The 22,055-nt window shown below is 46.3% G+C and overlaps 1 protein-coding gene across 18 annotated transcripts in view; it reads right to left on the reverse strand.

Moving 5' to 3' along the window:
* The window catches only part of TPM1 (tropomyosin 1), a 27,073-nt gene continuing 5,018 nt past the window's right edge, over positions 1 to 22,055 (reverse strand). For 3 of the 18 annotated variants that reach the window (XM_034660876.1, XM_002929808.4, XM_002929810.4), the window contains 7 exons: positions 13,893 to 14,026; positions 11,692 to 11,809; positions 10,317 to 10,387; positions 9,482 to 9,557; positions 8,972 to 9,034; positions 8,616 to 8,685; positions 1 to 851 (listed from right to left, as the gene is read on the reverse strand). In XM_034660876.1, coding sequence (XP_034516767.1) covers positions 769 to 851; positions 8,616 to 8,685; positions 8,972 to 9,034; positions 9,482 to 9,557; positions 10,317 to 10,387; positions 11,692 to 11,809; positions 13,893 to 14,026 — 615 coding nt within the window. In that variant the 3' untranslated portion in view covers positions 1 to 768. Of the gene's footprint in view, positions 852 to 1,772; positions 2,054 to 5,514; positions 5,708 to 6,707; positions 7,202 to 8,615; positions 8,686 to 8,971; positions 9,035 to 9,481; positions 9,558 to 9,985; positions 10,062 to 10,316; positions 10,388 to 11,691; positions 11,810 to 13,892; positions 14,027 to 21,320; positions 21,600 to 22,055 lie in introns of those variants that run through there. The other 15 variants (XM_002929807.4, XM_002929809.4, XM_002929813.4 and 12 more) reach the window with 13 other exon arrangements.

Genomic DNA, 22,055 nt, shown 5'->3' on the forward strand with positions numbered 1-22,055 from the left:
TTTAGAAAATGTCCTACAATGTGCATTTTATTCCATACCATTATACAATGTTTACATATAGTTATAACTCTTAAGAAAATGTTTTTTTTTACCCATTGTACGTAGTGCCTAAATCTTTCACTTTAACATGGAGAAATGGAGAGTGGAAATCCACATCAAATGCTATCCTACAAGTTGTAATGAGCCGCAAGTGTGCCAATGAGAAGGAGATAGAAGTCTTAACAAGAGCAGTGTGCCTTACAAACCCTTGGCTTTAGTGAATTCAGGCATACAGGACCCACAGTCTCATCTCGTAGTAGAACTCAAGACAAAATAAATTAGTGTTGGACAGAATTCTAAATTGTACAATATTGACGAAAAGACCACAGTGGGACTTTTTGTTTAAAGTAGCACCAATCCATACCTGATTGCATTTTCTACATGAATCTGCCTGTTGAGTACATCGTTGGCACTTTGAGTGGAAATCCTTCTGCTCTAGTGAGGATTCCTGGGCTGGCTGAGTACACTGTGTTGCAAAACTCTCTATGAGGTGTGGCAACGCCAACCTGGGAAATGGCACATTTAAGTCATGACGGCCCTGCCACGGGCTCGCCTTTGTGTGTGTGTGTTTTCCCCATCCCCTGATCTAGCTGGTATCCCGTGGATGTTTTCTGTGACAGTGTAAAAGTAAATAAAAATGCGTTTAAGGGGTTTCATGGTAAAAGCATGGTGTTTCAAAACAAAACAAAACAAAATAAAACAACAAAACAACAAGAAAGAAGGAGGTTTTCACATGTTGTTTAACTCCAGTAAAGTCTGATCCAGCATCTGATGCATACTAAGGTTCTCTTCTTTGGCATGAGCCACTTTCTCTGTGGTGGGATTAGAAAATGGAGTCATGAATAGCTGCACTTTGGACACAGTGGTGGTTTGTACATTTAGGCAGGCAAACATCAGTCACAAACAAAGATGAGATGATTAGGACAAGGCATGCTGGTAAGGTATTACTCATTTCCAGACAAGGACCTACAAAGGGGAAGACGTCTTTGACCCAAAGAACTACAGGCACAGCAGGTTCTCACAGAGCAGTCAGGTGGCCCTTCACCAAGGTCCACGCAGAACAGAGTGCAGATGGGGCTTGGCGAAGGCCCACGGCCATATGCTGTGGGGACAGGGAGGGGTGCTTGCAGCACTGAAGTTAATACAGCACACTTTGCTGAGTTACAGGCAGTTAAAGGTCTGGGAGCTGTGCTGTAACACAATCTCACAGAAGACAAAGATGACATAAGTAGGTTTTCTGACAACTTTTAAAATGATTTATTTCTGTTGCTCATTAAAAAAATGAATATCAACATATTTCATGCACACTTCAGTAGGACATTCTCTTACTACTCTTTATTATTAGCATGACATTCTCACCAGATTCCAACACCACCATTAGACAGAATGAAAGCATACCTTTCAGACAATCAGGGAATTCTGACATGAGCTCCTGTTCTCAAAAGCTATTTTGCCCAAGCATAAGTACATTTAATCAAACACTATACCAGATACTAAGAAGTTAGGAATACGAATATGTAATAGCTGTGTGTATTATGTATTATATATAGGATGCAATATATAATACATATATGTGTATAGTTACTCCTCTGCTTTGGCTAACTTAAAGCAGGACTCAGTTCTCTGTAGGAAATAGAAAACAATTTTTGGTCCTCATTAGGTATCAAACAAGAGGACCTGCGATTGCTGAACTGTTATAAATATTTAATTCATATATATATGTAATTTTACCATAAAAGCGGTTTCAGGGTTTAAAGAGAATTATTCCAGATATAGGAGGAAAATGCAGGTGAAGCAAGCTTTTTAGCTTATTCCTTCCACGTACAATTCTGCAGAAAGCAAGTGTTGTCAGCCCTATTAGTTGAAGGTATGGCAGTCTTAGATTTCCTGCCCATGGGCTCCATTCCTAGAATTCAGCCCAAGCTCTTTCCCACTTAAGTTTAATCCTCATTCAGGGCCAGCTTTAGTTGGTTAGTTAGGCGGCGGTTTTGCTCAAGTTGCTGGTAGAGTTGATCTGTACAGGTCAGCAAGCAGGTTAGCAGAAGAGAGGAGGCAGAAGGAAGAGAGGTTAGCCAGACTTGGTAAAGGAGTTAACAGACAGCACACAGAGATACCTCGGGTCACCTGCCAAGTAGCTCACCCTTCCCCGGTGGTCATCTGTCCCGTGCCCGAGAAGGGTGGGCGGTAAAGGCCTGGCAGACTTAGAAGGAGCCAGGATTTCTCTCGGTGGCCGGGGAGGGAAAGGGAGTGACGGGGCGAGGGAGAGAGAGAGAGGGGAGACATTTCTCTTGCACCTTACTAAAACGTGTGAACGAGCCACATGCGGTTTCTGGCAATAGCCCAAAGAACCGAGACAGAGAGTCAAGGTGGAGATCTTAGTGAGACCTTAACCTGCCCATTTTGCCCACCTTTTCCCAGAACCCCTTTCACCTGCATTTCTGGGGCTGGCTTCCCTTTCAGGAAGTACCAAGAGCGGTCCCCAGTGGCTGCTGCATTCACAGTTTTTGAAATGCAGAACTAAGCTCCCTGTCCCTCCCCCAGTCACCACCATACAGGGTGCGACCCTACTCAAACAGCAAAACAAACAAGCACTCATCTCCACGCGAAACTGACTTAAAATTCATTTGCTTACTTCTTGAAGGGAATGGCATTCATGTGTGGTGCGAGACGGAGGAGTACAAAATGAACAAAATCTCCAACACCCACAGGGAGAGCAGCGCAACGTCAATTGTACACCAGGACATATAATCTGCTCACGTGGCAGGGAGGCCAACCACAGGTGTGTCAAGCTGCATCTGATGGTCCAGGGGATGCCACCAAAATGACAAGAACCTGGCACTTACCATGAAATGCTGGAGGATATACAAGTGGTTCGAATGACAGTGACAACCTGGACCCAGAAATTCTACTTACTGATCCTGAAAAGCTGACAATCCTAGCCCTGGGGAGAATGCCACCATCCATCCTCTGGCCCCCAGTTGTGTGGAAAATCAATCAGTCCTTACTTCAGCTTTCTCTCCTAAGTGGTAGGAGATGCACTAAGCTTTCTAGCCTCAAGTATCTGCTCCCTCGTTTCTCTCTGCTCATCCACATTCTCTGGATATTCAACGCCCTAGTCAAATGTCACGTTCTCCACGTTGCTTCAAATGTACACCCTCTATGAGCTCAGACGTGCTTCGCTCCTTGACCTTCCAGCAAGACGGTCCGCTCACCGGGAGCAAAGAGCATTTCTGGCTCATCTCTTCACTTCTCCACTGCCTTCCAGTGTCTTGCATAGGATGTGCCTCTGGGGTTGCAAATCTAAACCCCACCAGCACACACACTCTAGTGCAGGTGGGGTGACTGCTATGGGCAGGCAGGATGTCTCAGCTTTCATTCCAAATTGGAATGAAAGAACTTTAGAGAAACCCTAGAGAACCCAGACAGTCAATGTGAACTCAGCTTACATGACAGCTGTCCCTACCACACCCCTCTCTGGACCGGCTCCACTGCCCTGGAGCTGGTTTGCCTGGGTGGCCTGAGGGCAGGGACCAGAAACAGTTATACATTTGGAAGGGTTTTCCCCTCCTGTCCTACCTCCCAGATGTCTGGAACCTATGGTGCTCAGACTCAGCAATGCTTTCTGTTTGGTCCTACCAGGTTCTTGCAGCACCAGCAGCTACGGTCTGGCCCTCTGAACTAGAAACCTGGGCCCTGACAAGTTCTGGACACGATCAAGTGCTACTTATCCCCTGTGAACCCACACCTTCTTGGACTATTCTAGATTTGCCTTTCCGAAAACGTACTAATGGAAAGTGTGAAAGTCTCTGGAAGGGTTTCCAAAAAAAAAAAAAAAAGAAAAAGAAAAAAAAAAAAAGGGCCTACAGGACTAACTGCACATCTGGTCAGCAGACCTTTCAGACTCCTCATTTTGTCTATAGCAGGAAGCAGGGTCACTCTGAGAAGGGCCCACTTCTATCACTAGGAGTTTAAAAAAAAAGGGGGGGGCAGGAATCATAGTCAAAAGTAGACCCAACGAGGCTTAGGGGAAAAAAAAAATCCATGAAATTATAGAAGTCTACACTCTCAAGGGAGAGACAGTGACTCCAGATTCTAAATTTTATAGTCTACTATAATGCTATTAAAATACTTTATCATCCTCTTAAAAAGAGTGTTTTTTCCCTGCTCTTTAGTCTTTGTAGAGTGACTGACATTATTTTCAGTTTGTCTAAATTTATTTCAGTATAGTGGTATCTATCAACCCTTTCAGGCTAACAAAAACGGATGAAAATCACCCACATTTAAAACACAGGAGAAATACAGCCAGACTGTTGAGGATGCAGAAATGTTGGGAATTAAGAATCAAAAGTCCACATCATTTTAAAGTTCTAATTTTGCAATGCGATTCTCTTTGAAAATCACTTAGCTGCTGTTTTTGAAGTGAACTAGTAAATCCTAAATAAAACTGTATTCTGAACAATTTTTAACTATGCTTTTAGAAAAAAAGAGAATCAAGTCTAATGACTATACTTTAAAAATGTCTACAAATGAAGAAAAAAACCCCAGCTATTATCACAAAGATTATGTACATACAAACCCTCCTAAAAATGTGATGTCCTTAAGAGCACAAAAATGAACCTCGACTTATATGTTATCATATTTAGAAAAACAAGGGGCACCTGGGTGGCTTAGTCAGTTAAGCATCTGCCTTCGGCTTGGGTCATAATCCCGGGATCCTGGGATCGAGTCCTGAGTCGGGCTCCCTACTCATCAGGGAGTCTGCTTCTCCCTCTGCCCCTCACCCCGAGCTCGTGCTCTTGCTCTCTTTCAAATAAATAAATAAAATCTTAAAAAGAAGAAAAAAAAAAAGAAAATTAAGGTGTCATTTCATGATCAAAATGAAGGTGGCTGAGTAATGACCATAGTTTTAAAGCTTTAACTGTTCTTCAGGCTGTAAAAGGATGATTGACAACAACCTCCACTACCACTGTTTGGGTACGAGTTCTTTATCGCGATCCCGGTATGTGAATTCCCGGCAATGTGGGCCGCTAGTTAGCCACGTCCCCGCAAGCAGGGCCACCTCAGCATCCTCACAGGGGGCTCACCGCATCCCACACCAAGCCTCTGGCAGAGGAAGACACTGCTCAAGGCACATCTCCCTCCAGCAAGCAATGTCCCCTGCGTGGACGTTCCCAATGAGGACCACGTCTCAGAACCATCACTCCCTCAAAAACAGAACAAAACCAACCCCCACCGAGGCCCAGGCCTCATTCTAACCTTTCAAACTCTGAGACGAATCCATGCATGAGTATTTTTTAAAAGTTCCAGAAGGAACTACTGCTTTGGAAACTTTCAATATTAATGTTCAGCCTGGGGAAAAAAAAAGTAGTAGCCAGAAACTAACCCCCATATGCATGAAGCAGATTTGTAGTTTTATTCAGTGTTGAAATGAAAAATGTCAATAAATAAGAAGTAAAAAGAATAGCAAACAGAAACCACTTGCACAGTGTTTATTTGACACTGAAATGAGGAGCTTCTGTACAATGGAAAGCAGTGTGCCTGGCCCTGAGGCAGGAGGCTAAAGGAAGGAGCCAGGCCAGCTGGAGAAGAGACAAACTGCAGAGCTCAGAGAGGTGGGACAGCCAGCTTGATGAAGGGGTCTCGGGAGAAGTGAAGCAAAGAAACTTATCTGCATGAGGAGAAAAGGTGGGAGAAAAAGAACACAAAGTGGCACAATGGAAAAAAGGAAAACCAAACTACAAGAGGAGAGCAGCACTGGAACTCAGGCCAGAAGCACACATGCAAAACCCGCTGCCAGCCACCCCTGCGCAGGGACGTCCATCCTCACCCCCCGTGTCGGGGCCCAAGGCCAGCACACAGCCCTCGGGCTGAGGGTCCACTGCCAAGGAGACCCAGGAATAGCGTTTAAAAACAGACTTCAAGCTAACCCACCTTTCAGGATAGTGAATTGTACTCAACGCTACGAGTTTTTCCTATAGCACCGCCACATTTTAGCATTGGAAAAGACCTCAGAGATGCCCACATTTATAAACGAGGGAGGAGAGGATGGAATTCTCTCAACTTTCCATGGGGACATCAGTGTCTCCCATGGTGATGTGGAGTTTCTATAACCTGTGAGGCAGCAGGCACAAGTCACACCCTTCAGGCTACCATTTTCCTGCATGGGAGGATCCGGAAATTTCCAGCTTATACGGAATCAGTGCCATATTATTAGAATGAAGGGAACCCTCAGTGGAAAGCTCCAGGTTAGAATTTGAAGAGGCAGAAGGAGTGTGATGCTTAGGTTTGGTTAGCAATACGCGGATTAGTTGTGTTTGCTCAAAGTTCTCAAGAGAACAAGGGACCTACTCCAACTCTCACTGCCTCACACGATTGAAGGTGGGCCATTAACTCCTGAACTTATACTGGGCCATCGGGGTTTTATGTCCCAATTCTTTGACACCAGCTGTGGTGTTTATTGCGAATACTTCAATTCCTTTAATCTAAAGGCTCTGGTATTGAGCAGATGAACCATTTCTCTCCAGAATTCTTAAAAGCGAGGAAGAGATGATCTCTCACAGCACCACTCCTCAGGCTGTACCAGGTCAATTTCCTCTCAGAGCATCAATAACTGGACGCTGTAGGGGTCCTTAAATTTATATTTCCTTTACAAAAATGATCGTATTGTATTTAACTGAATCTCAGGATACCAATTTTTCTTTTTTTTTTTTTTTTGATATTTTTGGGGAAGTTCCTGCACGACTGCATGGCCTTCGAATTTTACTTGAGGCTAGTTTAATTTCCTAAAACAGTAGCTCTCCAGTCCTTCACATTTCAGTTCACTGCCTGGTGGGAACAATCTAGCTCAGAGATTGTGAAAGAAACAGATTCTGAAAGGAAAATGATTTGTATACATAGACTTAATCTGCTTGGCTTTTATATTAGTAGAATGTGAAAAAAAAACAAACTATTCTAGGTGATGCAAAGAGAGTAAACAGAAGGTGTGAAGATGGAGTTTCTGGAAGTACAGGAGGGAGCAGTGGTGAGTTTATCGTATTAGCGTGAGGGCACGGATGTGAGCAGGCAGGGTGCATGAACATTTACATGGAAGTCATATCGTTGAGAGCGTGGTCCAGCTCCTCGCTGATGGCTTTGTACTTCAGTTTCTGAGCGTACAGCTCGTCTATGACCGGGAAGTGGAAGGCAGAGGTGCAAGGGCATGGAGAGTGATCAAGAGATGAAGGGTGAGCGGGGGTGGCGCGGACGCCATCCCGACACAGCAGCAAGAAAGGGGCAGTGCATGAAGGAAGTGGGATCGCAGCAGGTGGCCAATGCAGGAGGCGTGCGTTTTGTTTTTAAACGAATCGAAACAAAAACAAAAAGAACAAAAGCCATTAGAAAATAAAACAAGTAAGACCCAATACGAAAATCATCACAAATATGGTTGGTATAGCAGTAAACCATGTTAAACCCTAAATGAAACCGCGGAAGGCTGTCTGCTGGGTAGGTACAGAACAGCTCTCCTCTCAACAGCTCTCTTTTCATGGTGCTGGAGCAGTCAGTCACTTGCCACTATCAACAGTGGGGGAAATACCCAAGGGCAGTGTTTTGGAAGAACGATTTGTGACTCTGGTCTGTCATCCTGATCTGGCTCCACCTTCCAACTACGGACTTCCTGACCAAGCCAGACTCCTGGGATATCGGTTTCTGAGCGCCCTGTAAGCTGCTCCTGGAGGTCTTCTCACTTAGCTACCCTGCTCGTGGTCAGGGGGCTTGAGAAGTGAGGGGAGCCACACGTTTAGGGTGCAATCTAGTCTCTGTAATGATGAAGGTTTCATTCTTTGACGCACTTTGGCAGATCGTTTTACAAGCATCCGCCACCCTCTCCTCCCCACCAGCTTGGCCGTCATCGGCACCAATGCCCGCTGCCTCCGCCCCCTCTTTCTGCCTTTCTTGTCTGTTTTAAATATTTCCCTTTCTATCCTTCTTCATAGCTGACCCATTACAGGCCTCAGAGTTCAACATTTAGGATTTCTGTGAGACAAAGGTGGGTGTTACTAAAACAAAACCTACATACTTTAGGGGAGAAAGGCTTCCATGTAATCTCAAAAACCAATGTCCTCTTGTCCCCACACCCCTTTCAGAATGTGGAGCATTTGCCAAGATATGAAGGACTTAAATCCAACCCTTACATTGGATTCTTACTTGGAAGACAAGTTGTGTCTAAAAACAAATCCATGCCACTGACAATTAGGGGCTATCACTAAGCAGAAAATTCGCTAGTTGCTCTCACCGACAACCACCTCACCCTCAATGACAAATAAACCTGCCACACTTCTCCAGAGTGTGAAGTCAAGCTGTATGGCATCTGCCATTAAAAGACGGGCCTCGTCGGGTGGCTAGCAGTCATCTGGTGAGCAGAGGACTCAGGTCCAAGAGTTGAAGAACCACAGAATGAAAACGCCAAAGGGCAGCCAGGAAGAATGTGCAAGAGCAAAGAAGCGTATCAAGGAGGATACACTTGGATTGGAAAACTGCTTTGCAAGGTCAGTGTTCAACCACAAGGACTAGATTAAAAACAAAACTTAAGATCTTACCTTCTAAGTCATCAATGCTTTTCTCCAATTTAGTTACTGACCTCTCCGCAAACTCAGCCCGAGTCTCGGCCTGTAATAATTCCATTTATTTTAGTCAGAATTGGGAAGTTTTACAACGCTAGTACCTACAAATACAGGGAAAACCAGAGAATAAAAATCAAGCACAGCACCCATAAAATGGGTCTGGCATGGCCTGTCCTTCAGTCACTAGCACAGCACGTGAACTCCAAGACCACCTTTGAATATCCCTGACGGGGCTCACCATACTTCTGAGATGAAGAAGCCCTGACCAGCTCCATAAAAATGTGATTCAATTAAAACCCAGGTGGCTTTATCTAAAACACTCATAGTATTACCTCCTTCAGCTTGTCAGAGAGGACCTTGATCTCCTCCTCGTATTTGTCTTCCTTCTGCGAGTACTGGAATTAGAAAGAGCATTCCAGATGTCAGGCCACGGCTCATTCTACACTCGTCTTCCAATACAAAGCAAGCGCCAGCCCAGCCAACAGATGCCGAGCAGAGGCTCCGATATCAAATGGCACGTTACCATACAGTCTCTGTTTTCTTGCCTATTGTTTTACATGGGATAAGAACAAGGTAATTCAGCCATGTGGCGCTTGGTTTAAATTAAATTGTTACGGACGACTCACATACTCAACATAAAATATGTTCTCTATTAAAGAAAAAAAAAAAAAAGAATCTGTTATCCAATAACCACCAGGAAATCACCTCAAAATGATGCCATTTGCTAAATAAAATGCCTAAGGGGCTATTGCTTTCACCGGCGGGGCCTCAGACGAGAAAGCGTGTGTCCTTCGAGCAGCTCTCACGAGACGCCTTTCCCCCACACCGTGCTCCTGGCCTACCTTCTCAGCCTGAGCCTCCAGTGACTTCAAGTTGTTCGTCACAGTTTTCAATTCTTCTTCAAGCTCGGCACATTTGCTAACGTTTTCGATCAGAGGCAGAAAGGGTGGGGGACAAGCCCAAGGAAGGAGGAGAGAAAAAGGAGAGGGATGGGAAAAAGTGAGAACTGAGTCCTAGAGAACAAAGGGCTGCCTTAAAGTAGCCAAATCGTCAGATATTAAAATGCTCATTTTGCCAAGGACAGTACCCCCAACCTTGCAACAGCACGAAGGCAGGGTAACAAAATCCAACAATTCTGAAGTGTGATAATTTGGCTTCTTTTTTGGCTGCACCAAAGAGCATTTATGAAGGAAAAACAAAAGAGTATAAAGGACCCAAAGAAAGCATTTAAAGCAAGATAGAAGACAGCAGAGGGTGTTGTTATACCAAACGAACCAGCAGACACTGGAAGCTGAAAGACGTCTGGGTTGCAGTTAAACCTAAAACCACACATGAGCCATCAGTACCTTATCCTCTGCAGCCATTAATGCTTTCAAGGTCTGATCCATTATTCTTAATTGTTCTTCCAGCTGTCGAACTTGGCTGTTAGTGGACACAGGAAATGCACAAGGCCATTCTCAAAATCAGTGTGCAGGTAAGGCATGCAGTGACACACGCATTCACACAGACACCCCACACAAGTCCTCCGTGTTCCATGCTGCCAGCTCGTCCACGGCAGATGGGCGCAGAAGGAGCCTGGCGCTGGAACAGGTAATGCGCAGCTGCCAGAAGGTCATGCTGTTTAGTCACTGCTCCAGAGCACCCCACACACAGCAGACCGGCACCAGGCCCGCTTACCTTTCTGAGAGCTCAGCCCGCTCCTCCGCGCGTTCCAGGTCACTCTCGATGATGACCAGCTTACGGGCCACCTGCAGCACAAAAAACAACACACACACACACACACACCATGGGGCTGGCAAGCTCTGAATAAGGGGGCCAGGTATGGAGGTGGGTACTGGATCCACCAGCCCCTAGACGTTCTCAGGGTCAAAATAAGATGACCCTCTTTCCCGAGGACTGGAGAGAAGCCACTCTCTATCAGGAAGGCCGAAGGAGGGTAGACAAGAGGCTTCTGGTCACAAAGACCCAGAATGGCTGGTTTTGAGTAGGCAGTCTCATTTTAAGCCTGACCCAGGTGAAGTCCATATAATTACATAGCAGCCAGCCAAAGTGTGGAAGGAGGGAGAGATGTAAAATTTACAATCCCAAAAATAGCAGCATGATGAGACATGATGCATTTGATATTGTAAAGGCAGGGGCTGCCAAAAAACACTGAAAATAATCCTGAGAACTCTATCAATTTAGAGCTCTGTACCTCAACCTCCTCTTTGTGGAGGAGGTTAACAATGACAACAGAACAGCCACAGAAGCTACCATGAGATGAGCTGGTAAGATGACTAACGAAGTCAGCTCTGTATTCAGTGGAGGAGAGAACCTGGGAGAAGAAGGGATCCTCTGAAGCATTCAAGTAGGGTAACCGGGAAGTAATCATAATAATGGTGGTCGTAATGATAATGATAATGATGAGGGAAAAAAGGAGTGTCAATACCATTTCAAGATAGCCACGATACATTAAGGGAAAACTAAAACAAGTCATATTAGCTTTGTTATCATAGGAGGTTGTTCTCATGGGAACATGACCAGAAGCTGATTCACCCGTGAACCTCTCTGGACAGTGGAATTCTACCATCTTGAAAAGAGAGGACAGACTGAAAAAGGCTTCTTGAATCTACATGGCCTTCAGTGCATGGACTGTGTCTCTATGTTGCCTGAACAGGATGGTGCTAGGTGAATCACACCAGGAAGGGCAGCCTGCATGGTGACAATTACGAGAGGCTCTTTCCACAAGGGACAAAAGACCCAACTTTCCCTTTTCCTGGCCAAAGGTCTTTTGTCCTGGTCTGGAGGCTGCAAAGGTGGGGGGGTCATGGGGGAAGCTTCAGTCCTTCTCAGAGATATGGACTGGCTTCATGATAAAGCCTGGGATCCCCTAGCAGGATCAAATCACAACTGTTTTCTGGAGACAAAGGAACTCTGCCTTCTCAAAACCACCCATTTCCACCAATGAAGCAGATCATTTCACTAAAGAACACAAGGCTGTAAGCACTGCTCCCTGGCCCCCACTGAGGCCACTGCTGGGAAGTTCATGAGGCTTTGGGGCCCAAGATCTGACCTCTTCATACTTGCGGTCGGCATCTTCAGCAATATGCTTGGCCTCTTTCAGTTGGATCTCCTGAATTTCCATTTTCTCCTCATCCTTTTGGGCTCGACTCTCAATGACTTTCATGCCTCTGAAAAGGAAGACCAGCAGGAAGACCGAAGGTTTAGAGGAGACTTCCATAAACTCACAATGCAACGCATTGGTTTGCAAGGCCTGGTGTAATTGGCAGACCAAAACAGAGCACAGAGCTGCTTTTACTTTCCAAACCATGTAGCAAGAGTTTCCAGAGCTGAAGGCAGAAAAAGCCATACACTTCTCTGTTTACTGTGAATGAAACCCCATACTTTCGATACTGGTGAAACTGTCCAGGGATCTAATGTTAAATGAAAAGTACCATGTCAAGATCCTGTTTGAAACTGGGAGGCATGGAAACAGGAAAAGCCAACATACTTTACTTGCTATATAAATAATGGGATTTATTCCTTTTCCTGGTGGGAAGCTTCAGCTTGAAAATGGACCAAAGTTATAACAAAAATAAATCTGTCTTCATGTACTTCTTCCTACAAAGAAGGGAGCTGTTCTTACTCCATTAGCTACAAATGTAAATATCAGATTGAACCATATGAAATCACTGATACTTGATGTCAGACCTGTAAAAATGGCAATTTCATATGGGTCACCCAATACTCCAAATAAGAAACTATGAATTTTGCCTTTAATAGAGTTCTTTCATAATAGAGGTGTTGAGAAACAGAGTGATACCAATGTCTATGCTGCTCCCTGGATCCCATGGTGTTAAGTTTTGGAAAATGTTCACTGTTCTGTGATATATTACAGTTTTATGGAATAAATCATGCTAAAATGGGATTCATTTAGCAAAATCTAGGCAGGCAGTTCAGATAAATAAACCACTATTTTTTGATGAAGTATTATGGTATATATTAGAAGACTGAGATTTGAGTCTTGGCTTGGCCATAAATTCACTGTGAGACTTTGGGCAGGCCGCATCACCTGCTGAGCCCTTGTTTTCTCATTTGTAAAACGAGGGGGCTGGGGTAAATGACGTCTAAATTCCTTTTTACTGCAAAGTCTAACATTGCCAGATTGCCTTTTAGGTTCACTAACAAGTATATTTCAGGAAGAATCAGCCACAAAACCACTGGTATGTGTGCACTGTGAGAGATGATGAGTCATCTTAAGGAATTCCAAAACTCTTGGTTAGGGAAGAAACAATGAGCAGCAGTGAATAATGAACTGGACACTTCAACTTAAAAGCTTCTTGAGTCTTCAAGTCTGAAATCACTCTTTATCCCTGGTGGCAGGGAGCAGAAACTCACTTCTGTCTAAGAGGGAGAAATGGAAAGAATGACTGCCTGCGTTCACCTGCACAGGTCACGGCACAGATCCACACTCCCAGTGTTCTGAGCCACCACCACTCTCTCATTCCTCCAGCAGGAGAACTGTCTCTAGTCTCGTGCAGCTGTTCTTGGAATGCTTCTGTACAATATGAATACATGAGCTTGAGCGGTTCAGCATAAGAGAACATGCCTTCTAGCACACATGGAGCTGTGCTGGTCTATCATGGTTTTCCTTTACTGCCACAAAGCTGAATCTTGGCCTAGGAAGTCAGGTAGAGCCAGGTTACAGGGAGCGGGCTCAGAATACACACGTACCCGACTGTATCGACATGTGCATGAGTGTCTTATCAGTGTTACTAAGTCCAAAAACAATTGGCTTTTGCAGATCATATTTCTGTTTTATCTGTGCTTCCTCTTCCACGTATTTGTTGGGTTATTGGACAACTGATAGTACCTGGTTCGTTTATCTAGGCCCAGTCTCTCCCCGTATTTTAAAATAAAGTTTATCTTTTAAAAAAACACCTAACTGCTCCATGGTCGGCAGGAATGAAAGAACCAATAGGTATCTCTAGAATGTCTCATTTAAAGGTCCATCTCCCTCTTGGGCAGTAGAGCTTTATGAGGGCAGGAACAGGATCCTTCTCTTCTTTGTAACCTTGGGGTTTAAAACAGCGCTTGGCACACAGGTGCCCCACTAACGTTAAACGAACAAACCGAGTCCTAGCTGGGATGGACTGAGGAAATGATCCCAGCAGGGGACTGTAACACTCGTAAGCCCCAAAGATCAGAGAAGCCCTCCCATCGCCCCTGAAGAGAGGCCTGTGCGGAAAGGAAGGCTGGGAGAGGCGCGCTCACCTCTCGCTCTCGTCCGCTGCCTTCTCCGCCTCCTCCAGCTTCTGCAAAGCTGTTGCCAGTCGCTCTTGGGCACGATCCAACTCTTCCTCAACCAGCTGGATGCGTCTGTTCAGAGAAGCTACGTCGGCTTCAGCCTAGGCAGAGAGTGAAAGGCACGTGAGAGCAGGAGAGCGAGCGAGGGCAGCGCCTTCAGGAAGGGGCGCGGCGGCAAGCCCGCTTCAGGCAGGAAGGCCGGCCCTGTGGGGAGCTACCTCCGAGCGCACCGTGCGCCCTGGCCGCTCTGCAGTTCTCCCAGCGCCCGCCTGCGGTGTGTATGAGTCCACACACACCAACTCCAGCGGCCAGAGGGGCTGTGGGCGAGTGCTGTCTCGCTGGGTTCCTCTCCACAGAACAGCACGCTGGCCCGACCTGACCGCCCAAGGAGCGCGTCAGGACGGCCACCTCACTCACTGGGGCCCATGGGCTGGACACAGCGAGACTTACCCGGGCTCGGCCGCACGAGACAAGAGCTGGACGGCCAGAAACCAGACTCAGAGGTCTGCATTCTCCTCGCCCCTTGCTGAGCCACTTGCTCAAAGGAGTCTTACGAAGGAACTAAAATATTTAAAAATTCAGGCACTCTAAAATACACACCATACAGATGGAACGAAATCCAGTAACTGCCCCTCCCTCACCCACTTTTCAGTAACCCCTGCAGAACTTGGCCACGCTGGAACAGGGCCAAGACAAATTTCCCGTGTGTTTTTGAGATAAGCTTACTGGCATTTCTTACAAGGTTCCTACAAGAGAAGTTTCAAACTTCTTAGAAGAAAAGCAGTAGAGAGACTATTTTTATTGGTATCTGTATCTGAATTAAGATGTTTCTTTTTGGGGGATGCAATGATTACCTACTATTCCAAACCTACTATTACTTACTATGAGTCTCAGAACACTTTTAAGACTGCAATGGTCCCTCATACACACTTGCATTGGGGTTTGTTTAAATACTATGCATGGAAGTCAAAGCCAGCACTTACTAATCAGGTACCATTTCCTTATCCGCATCCACTTTGAATATGTGCTTATCATGGGGTGACAAGGTTTTCAGGACACTTGAGAGTTTTCTAAAAATTACAAAACATTCTTAGGCACCCATGTGAGCTCTATCTATACTCCTGTCTTTACTCAACAGGAAGTTTCTTATATGTAGAGAGTCACCGTTCTTTGCACATAATATGGGCTCAGTAAATATCTACTGAATAAAACAAGTAACACCAACCTCATTTAAACAAAAGCAACTTTCTTAGTTCATGGACCCATGATGTACACAGTTTGAAAGGCACACGTAGTTAGAAAGAGGCTGTGATTACAGCCTTGAATGAAGTGAATATGAGAACATCCAGCTGTCTGCTCATCAGGACTTGTAAAATCTTAAATGCCAAGTTTTGTCTGGGAAAGAGGTGATTAGGGCATCTCCAAGTGTCAGGTGAAGGACTCTCCATAAAAAATTCAAAAAACACTTTTATCTCGTCAAAAATTAACTATGTAGCAATAACTGCCTGATGGAGACAGGGAATGGGGGAAAAGGGAAACGGATCTGAGGAGGACAGTTTACAACCACATTGGCCTATAAGGTAAATCCTTACTGGTGCACAGCTAGTAAGGGGTTCTGCTAAGTGTGACCAGCTGGTGAGTACGGTTTTTTCTACAGGGGGAGTGAGGGTAATAGGGACAATACATTTTTTTAAGTACAAGGAACTGTCTTTTTAGCTTTATTTTTTAAAAACTGGAAGGAAGTGTACATGAAGGGTATACTCTGGGTCAGTCTGTTTTGTTCACTTTTCTGTATTTTCCATTACTGGTAAAATTCTATTGTCTTTATGAACAGGGGCAGGGGGGAGATAAGCAAGCAAGTCTCCAAGCTGAAAACAAAAAAGAAGAGCACAACGAAAATACGGTAGTAGAACGTCTCTGCCATGTACTCAAAAGTACTTTTCTCCCCTTCACTTCTTTCATTATTATTTCTTTTAATATGAAGTCAAATATCCTTGTTGCAGGTGATGTGGCCAGAGAAACATCAACGAGATTTTCGGAGTATTTTCTGGTGGCCACCACATTCTAAGTTTCTGCTTTGTGTTTCCTCTGGGCCCCAACTTTGAGAGCTTTGTACTCACAGAAAGAAAGCTGTTTCTGCTCTAGGGAAAGGACCTTCTGGGTGATGAGGCAGTCTAGGTCCCCAGCTCCTCATGTGGCTGTGGCACCAGGGAACAAAGAGACCATACCCCATGCTCGTTCCTGCCTGTACACAAGATCCCCCTACCTGAGAGTTCCCCCCATCAATCTGTATCTTCCCTCTTATTGCTTCTCACTCTAACCATTCCCTCCTTTAGTTCTGGACCCTCTTTTACAAATATCACCAACTCTTTCCCTGGGGGCATGTTGTAGAAACTTAACACTTCCTGCATTATGGGTTGAGTCCTACAGGAACACCGGCCCATAGGGCCTCATACAGGCACCCAAGCAACAACTGGGAATGGAGGTCCATTCTAGGAGCTAGGACTGTGTGCACACAGACAGCAGACCTGGGGGTGGGTCACAAAATGGGGTCTCAACTGTTTAGCTGGAAGAGTCCCTAGGCATCATGCAGCAGTCCACAACTGGCTGAGTGCCAGAATCCACTAGGAGGTATGCACGAATAACGCAAAGTTCCAGCTCCATCCCTAGAGATTCTGATTCAGGAGGTCAGAGGGGAGGAGAGGCACCTGCAATATAAATAAGCAATCTGTTCCATTCCTGCACCTCCCCCACCCCACCTTCCACAGAAGCTGGCTAAGCCTGTGGGAACCACTCTTTGAGCGCTCTGTTCAAAAGAATGGAGAGGGATCTTTGATCCAGAGGGCTGACTATGCTCAGACCATCAGTGGGAGACAAGGCTAAAACCCCAGTTGCCTGGGTCCTCGTGTGTGGACTGTCACCTCCCATGACCTCCAGGGATCTCGCAGCAGCCCTGGGATTGGAGGGTCTCACCCCTGGCGCCTGCACTCTTCCTATGTCAGAGTGGGAGGCCCTCCACAGCCTCTCCAAACACAACTCCCCACGCAATAGAAAGGCTTCCGTGATCAAGGCCAGCCAGGACTAGACGAGTTACTGTATTGAATACCACCCACTGAACAGACCCTCGCAGTCCTTTCTGAAATAAGGTATGGTATTACACTGAAAACTTCATCACGCCGCACTCATGGGTGACAGCCCCCATACGGACACAGAGCATTCGCTCTCAAGCCAGGAAGCTGATGCCTGCTGCTCCTGAGGTTTCCCAGGACAGGCAAAGGTGCTTGTAAGCTACAGCTGGGCCCTGAGAGCAGCGTCTGGGGTGCGTCTATCCCCAGGAAAGCTTCCCCTGGGAAAAACCTGGACTATCCCTGGTTTCTCAGGCCCCACCATACTGGCACGGTCGCAATGTTGTTTGGGTCCCTAGAATTCAAATTAAGTTTAATTCCACAAATGAATTAAGGGCACTTCTTTCTCTCTTGTTTTTACTTGTGCATGCGTGTGCGCACACGTGTATGTGTGCATTTGGGATTATGCCCCGTGTTCAAAAGGCCCCTATCTCTCACCTTTACAGCTTTTATTTCTGGTGTTTCCTAAGTTCTAAGGTTTATTTAGGTATTCCCTAAGGTTCCTTTCATTGCAGAACCTGGGCAGTCTACTTAAGATTTAACCTGCGATTACCTCCATCAGTACAAGCCCACAGCCACATGAGTATCTGTTATTTTAAAAGCACATATAAATAACAAGGCGTTTGGGAAGAGTCAAGACCCCAGACTCAGATTATTTCCAGGCATGGAAATCACCCTTAGTGTGCTGGGTTAGCTTCTTCTAACAACGGCCCCGGCCCGTGTGTTGACACTGCGGGTGGAGTCTTTCAGTTTGGGATGCTGGTTTCTTTTATTTCAAAAGTGCTATTGTGTCCCAACATGTAATGAGCTCCTCAGAAAAAGAGACTGCTATATTTTAGCAAAGGCGAGCAATTATCTTCCTGCAGATCTGCTGTTAACCACCAGGCACTTGTCCCCTCACCCAACCCAAAGGTACTACTAGCTACCTACACAGAAAACAAGGGCAGGCACACCACTCCCCCCACCCATTACGGCACCACACGGAAATCAAGGGTACGGCCACCTCAATACAGCAAAATAGTACTCCAAATCAGATTTGAGAGAAAACATCTAGGAGGCCTGGATTTTCATGAAATCCAGATGTTTTGGCCAATACAACTAAAAAAATAAAATAAAATAAAAATAGCAATGATTTTTACTTTAAAAAAGTATTCTAGTTAAGACTATTAAGAAAAAAAATAATTGTAGGAAAACCACATGATAGCCTAAAAAGCGATCCTCTGGAATATGTTTTCAAAGTCCTGCCTGAACCACAGTGGAACATGGGATGATCAAAGGTCAGGCATTTTTATTTCACGCAAACTGTAGTTATACAGAGAAGGTTTCACCCAACTTGCTGTGTAAGACCAAGCAACTAAGGCCAAGTTAAACTTCTGCCCTTATATGGTAAGGAAAGGGGAAAAAAAACACTGATGACATTAAGGGGCACTCCCATGGATAACAGATAAACACAACCTCCTCTATCTGTGCCAAAGCCTATAATTTATGAGGCATATTTGTATAATGAGGGAGAACGGACATGAACAGGGCATTGTAGTGCCCTTGCCTTGCCTACATATGAAAACAGAAATCAAGAGTGTACATTCCAGTTACTGCCAGTAATGGGGGCGCCAACGTGAGCACAAAGCACACTCTCGGGCCTCCTGGTCTCAGAGATATTTACCAACTCAAAGTGGGAGGGGGCAGATTTTTGTAAACTGGTTATTTCCCACGATTTAATAAAATTACCAGTTAAGAACATATAAGCTACAACTTTAAGTCTCCTTGTTTGCTGGAAACTACCCAGAAAGGAGGAGAGACCGGCTCCTTCTTGCTACTTTTTCCTTTGATAATGACAAAAAACATACAAAACCCTAGTGGGTCACAAGACCCAGAGTCAATCATTATATCAAGCAAAGTATCCTCATTCCAACAGTCTGAAGGGCCCACACACCTTGGAAAAACAAGCCAGTAGGAAATAAGTGATAGCCAATTATTCCAAGGTAAGTGCTTGGCATAATAGGGCCAATTAACTATAGCATGTCCGAACTTTTGAGAATCAGAATTTAGAGCCAACGCTCCACTCAATTATTTTTTTGCAGTGGCTCATGATTCTGTCACTAAACCTGTATCTTTGCTGCCTAGAGAAACTGACTACATAGCTTAACTCACAGCTCTGACAACTCCTGAGAGGCCGCCTTCAATAAGCTACGTCGAAGTCCCGGCTGCATTAGTCAGGAACAACTCTCAGCCTGAAATGGTCTCTTCAATGGTCTGATTCAGTCCTCAAACTGCTATCTTAAAAGGTTCTGTGTCCAGTCACCTGGATGAGTGCTTTCCAAATCACTTTCAAAAACCTGAACCAATTAAACCACTTTAAATACAAAACTTTGAAAAGACTGAACTCGTCTTTAGCCGATAGGCACAGGAAGACTACTGATACGAAAACGATGCACAAAAGAGAAGATGAGTCTAAGAGTAACAACATGCCCTTCATAAAATTAATCTTCTGCATTGAACGTCAATCACCAGGACAGGAGTCAATTCAAGGCACTCCTGGATAGGATCCATACTCCCCTTCTTAGGAGGGTGAGGGGAGTTCTACTGACTTCTGTCACTAATACCACTTCAACCAAACGTCTTCTCCAGCCTGCCCATGTCCTCTCTCCAAGTTCCAAAAGAAAAAAGCATGATTGTTTAAAAGCAATTATATGCAGTGTTTTCAGATGTAGTGAAATGAGCAGCCATTTTAAGACCCTCTGATAGGTGGTAAACCGAAGGCAAAGGGGCATCGAGCAAAACGAAGTGTTGTGCCGCTTTAATACCAGCTGACACTCAGCACTGACTCTGTTGTGCCAGACAACGATGTAACTTCTTTACACGTACTAATTCCCTTCGCCACCTCAACAGGGAGGTACTAGTATCACCCACATTTTAAAGTTAGGGATCTGAGAGACGGAGAAGTTAATTTGCCCAGTGTCTCACAGGGAGTAAGTAGCGGAAGCTAGAATTCAAATTCTGGCCGTCTGGGTCCAGAGTTCTCATTCTTATCCATCATGTTCTATTAGTTTTAACAGTTCAAGGACAGCGGTTAACCAGTCAGAGAGGGAACTGGAATCAATTTATTGCCCTGTCAAACTCAGACACATCTATGTGGTCTCTGCTGACTTGTTCTCAAGAAAATTATCTTTTGCTTATTAATTTCCTGATTCCTGGCTGTATTTTATCTGAAATTTCCTCTAGTTAGGGCTGCTTCTTAAGAGAACCCAGTTGCTTCTATGTGTTTTATGCAAAACAGGTCTTGAAGTTTCTGCAGCCAGCCATATTGCCATTACCAACACCTAACCAATAGGATTTACTCAACTCAGAATGGGTCCATATTAAGCACAGCTGAACACCATATTATGCTTGTCATGAAATTCCCAAGGTGTTTGCGTATCCTGATTTAAAACACACACTAAAAAACCAACAAATAGCAAATGCCTGAACTACCTCTGAAATCCTTTTCCTGTTTGTTGGATACATTTGCCTTAGGAGAAAGGAAGGAAGCCAGGTATTACATTCAAGATGGGGGAGGGGGAAGCCGGCAAGAGAATACACCCAGCAATCGTTGACATTTAGCCAACTTTTTTCAATACTCGGTAACAAAGGAATGTCTCTATAAGACCACTAGGGAGGAGAGATGGTTAATATAAAGAGAAAGGTGAACGGGTCTCATACTGCGTAAGTCAGAACCCGGCGCTGTCAATATCTCAACCACCACAAAGAAACAGGCTTCCAGAAAACCAATGGTCAACGGGGATGGTGGAGTTTAGCATCCCCAGGCCCTAAAGTCTGGCAGTACCCCAGACTTGCCCTGTCAGCGCCCCTTTCCAAGGGAACGGATTTCCAAAAGGATTTCCCTCTTCCCTCCCCACCCTTGGAGTAAATACGGCTAGCAGCGCAAAAGTGCACATCCCAGGGGACCCAAGACACCCGGGCCGAATGCAAATAACCCCGAAATAGAGCCCTTTCTGGGAAAGTGCTGCTTCCAGAACCTTCTCAAAGCCACTCCTGCTTCCACTCGGGGCTTTTACTTTAAACCAGCTACGATGGAAAGGCAGGGCTGAAAAGAACAGGCAGGGCCCCTCCCTAGAGCCAGCCGCCAGCTGCCCCAGGTGCGCCAGGTGCGTCCTGGAGGCGTGGGGGCAGGGGTAGATGGGCTCTGGAGGGCTCTGCACCTCGCAGTGGGCCCGTCTGCGGCGGAGGCGCCTCTGGGTGGGGGTGGATGGGCGATGGGTGGGTCCCTTACGGTCTCCCTCAGCTTCCTCTCGTAGTCCAGCTCGCGCTGCAGGCTGCCCGCGCGCTCCTCCGCGGCGTCCGCCTGCTCCTGCAGGCTCCGAATTTTCCTCCGCACCGCCTCCAGCGAGCTGCTCCCGGCCATTGCTCGGGGCGGCGGCGGGCTGGCGGGCTGACTGAGGTGGGAGAGGCCGGCTGCCGCGCTCCGGCCGCTGCTGCCGCACTCCGGAGCGCCCGGCCGCCCCGCCCAGACCGCTCCGCGCAACGGCGGCACCCCCAGCGGCCCAGGACCAGCCCGGAAGTGGCGGTCTCCCAGGCGGCGCAGGCGAACCGCAGGCGGGTGCGCGAGCGCCGGGGGCGGGCAAAGCGGGCGGGGCGGGGCGCGCGCCGCGGACCCCGGGAATTTGCAAACCCGCGGGAGATGCTGCGCATGCTCGCAGCAGCGGGGCTTGTGAAGACGGTGGGCGCGTTGAGGCACACCTGGAGAGCTGGGCATGGCCGGGTGGCAGGCCGGCGTGCCAGGGGTTTTACTTGACTCCCAGCGCGCCTCCCTGGCTCCACGGTGACCCGGGGTAACGGACCTGGCTGCTAAGGGCGACGGTGCCGCCTACTGGCGGCGGGAGCATCGCAATCGGGAGTTCTGGATTCCCAAGCCGGAGAGGGAGAGAAGCTGAGCGAGGGGTTTGGGGCCTTAATGTGTCCCCAGAAGGGCTGTTCCTCGTTGCAAAGAACCCCAGCACGCAAGATC

Source organism: Ailuropoda melanoleuca, chromosome 5, assembly GCF_002007445.2.
Source record: "Ailuropoda melanoleuca isolate Jingjing chromosome 5, ASM200744v2, whole genome shotgun sequence".
NCBI lineage: Eukaryota > Metazoa > Chordata > Mammalia > Carnivora > Ursidae > Ailuropoda > Ailuropoda melanoleuca.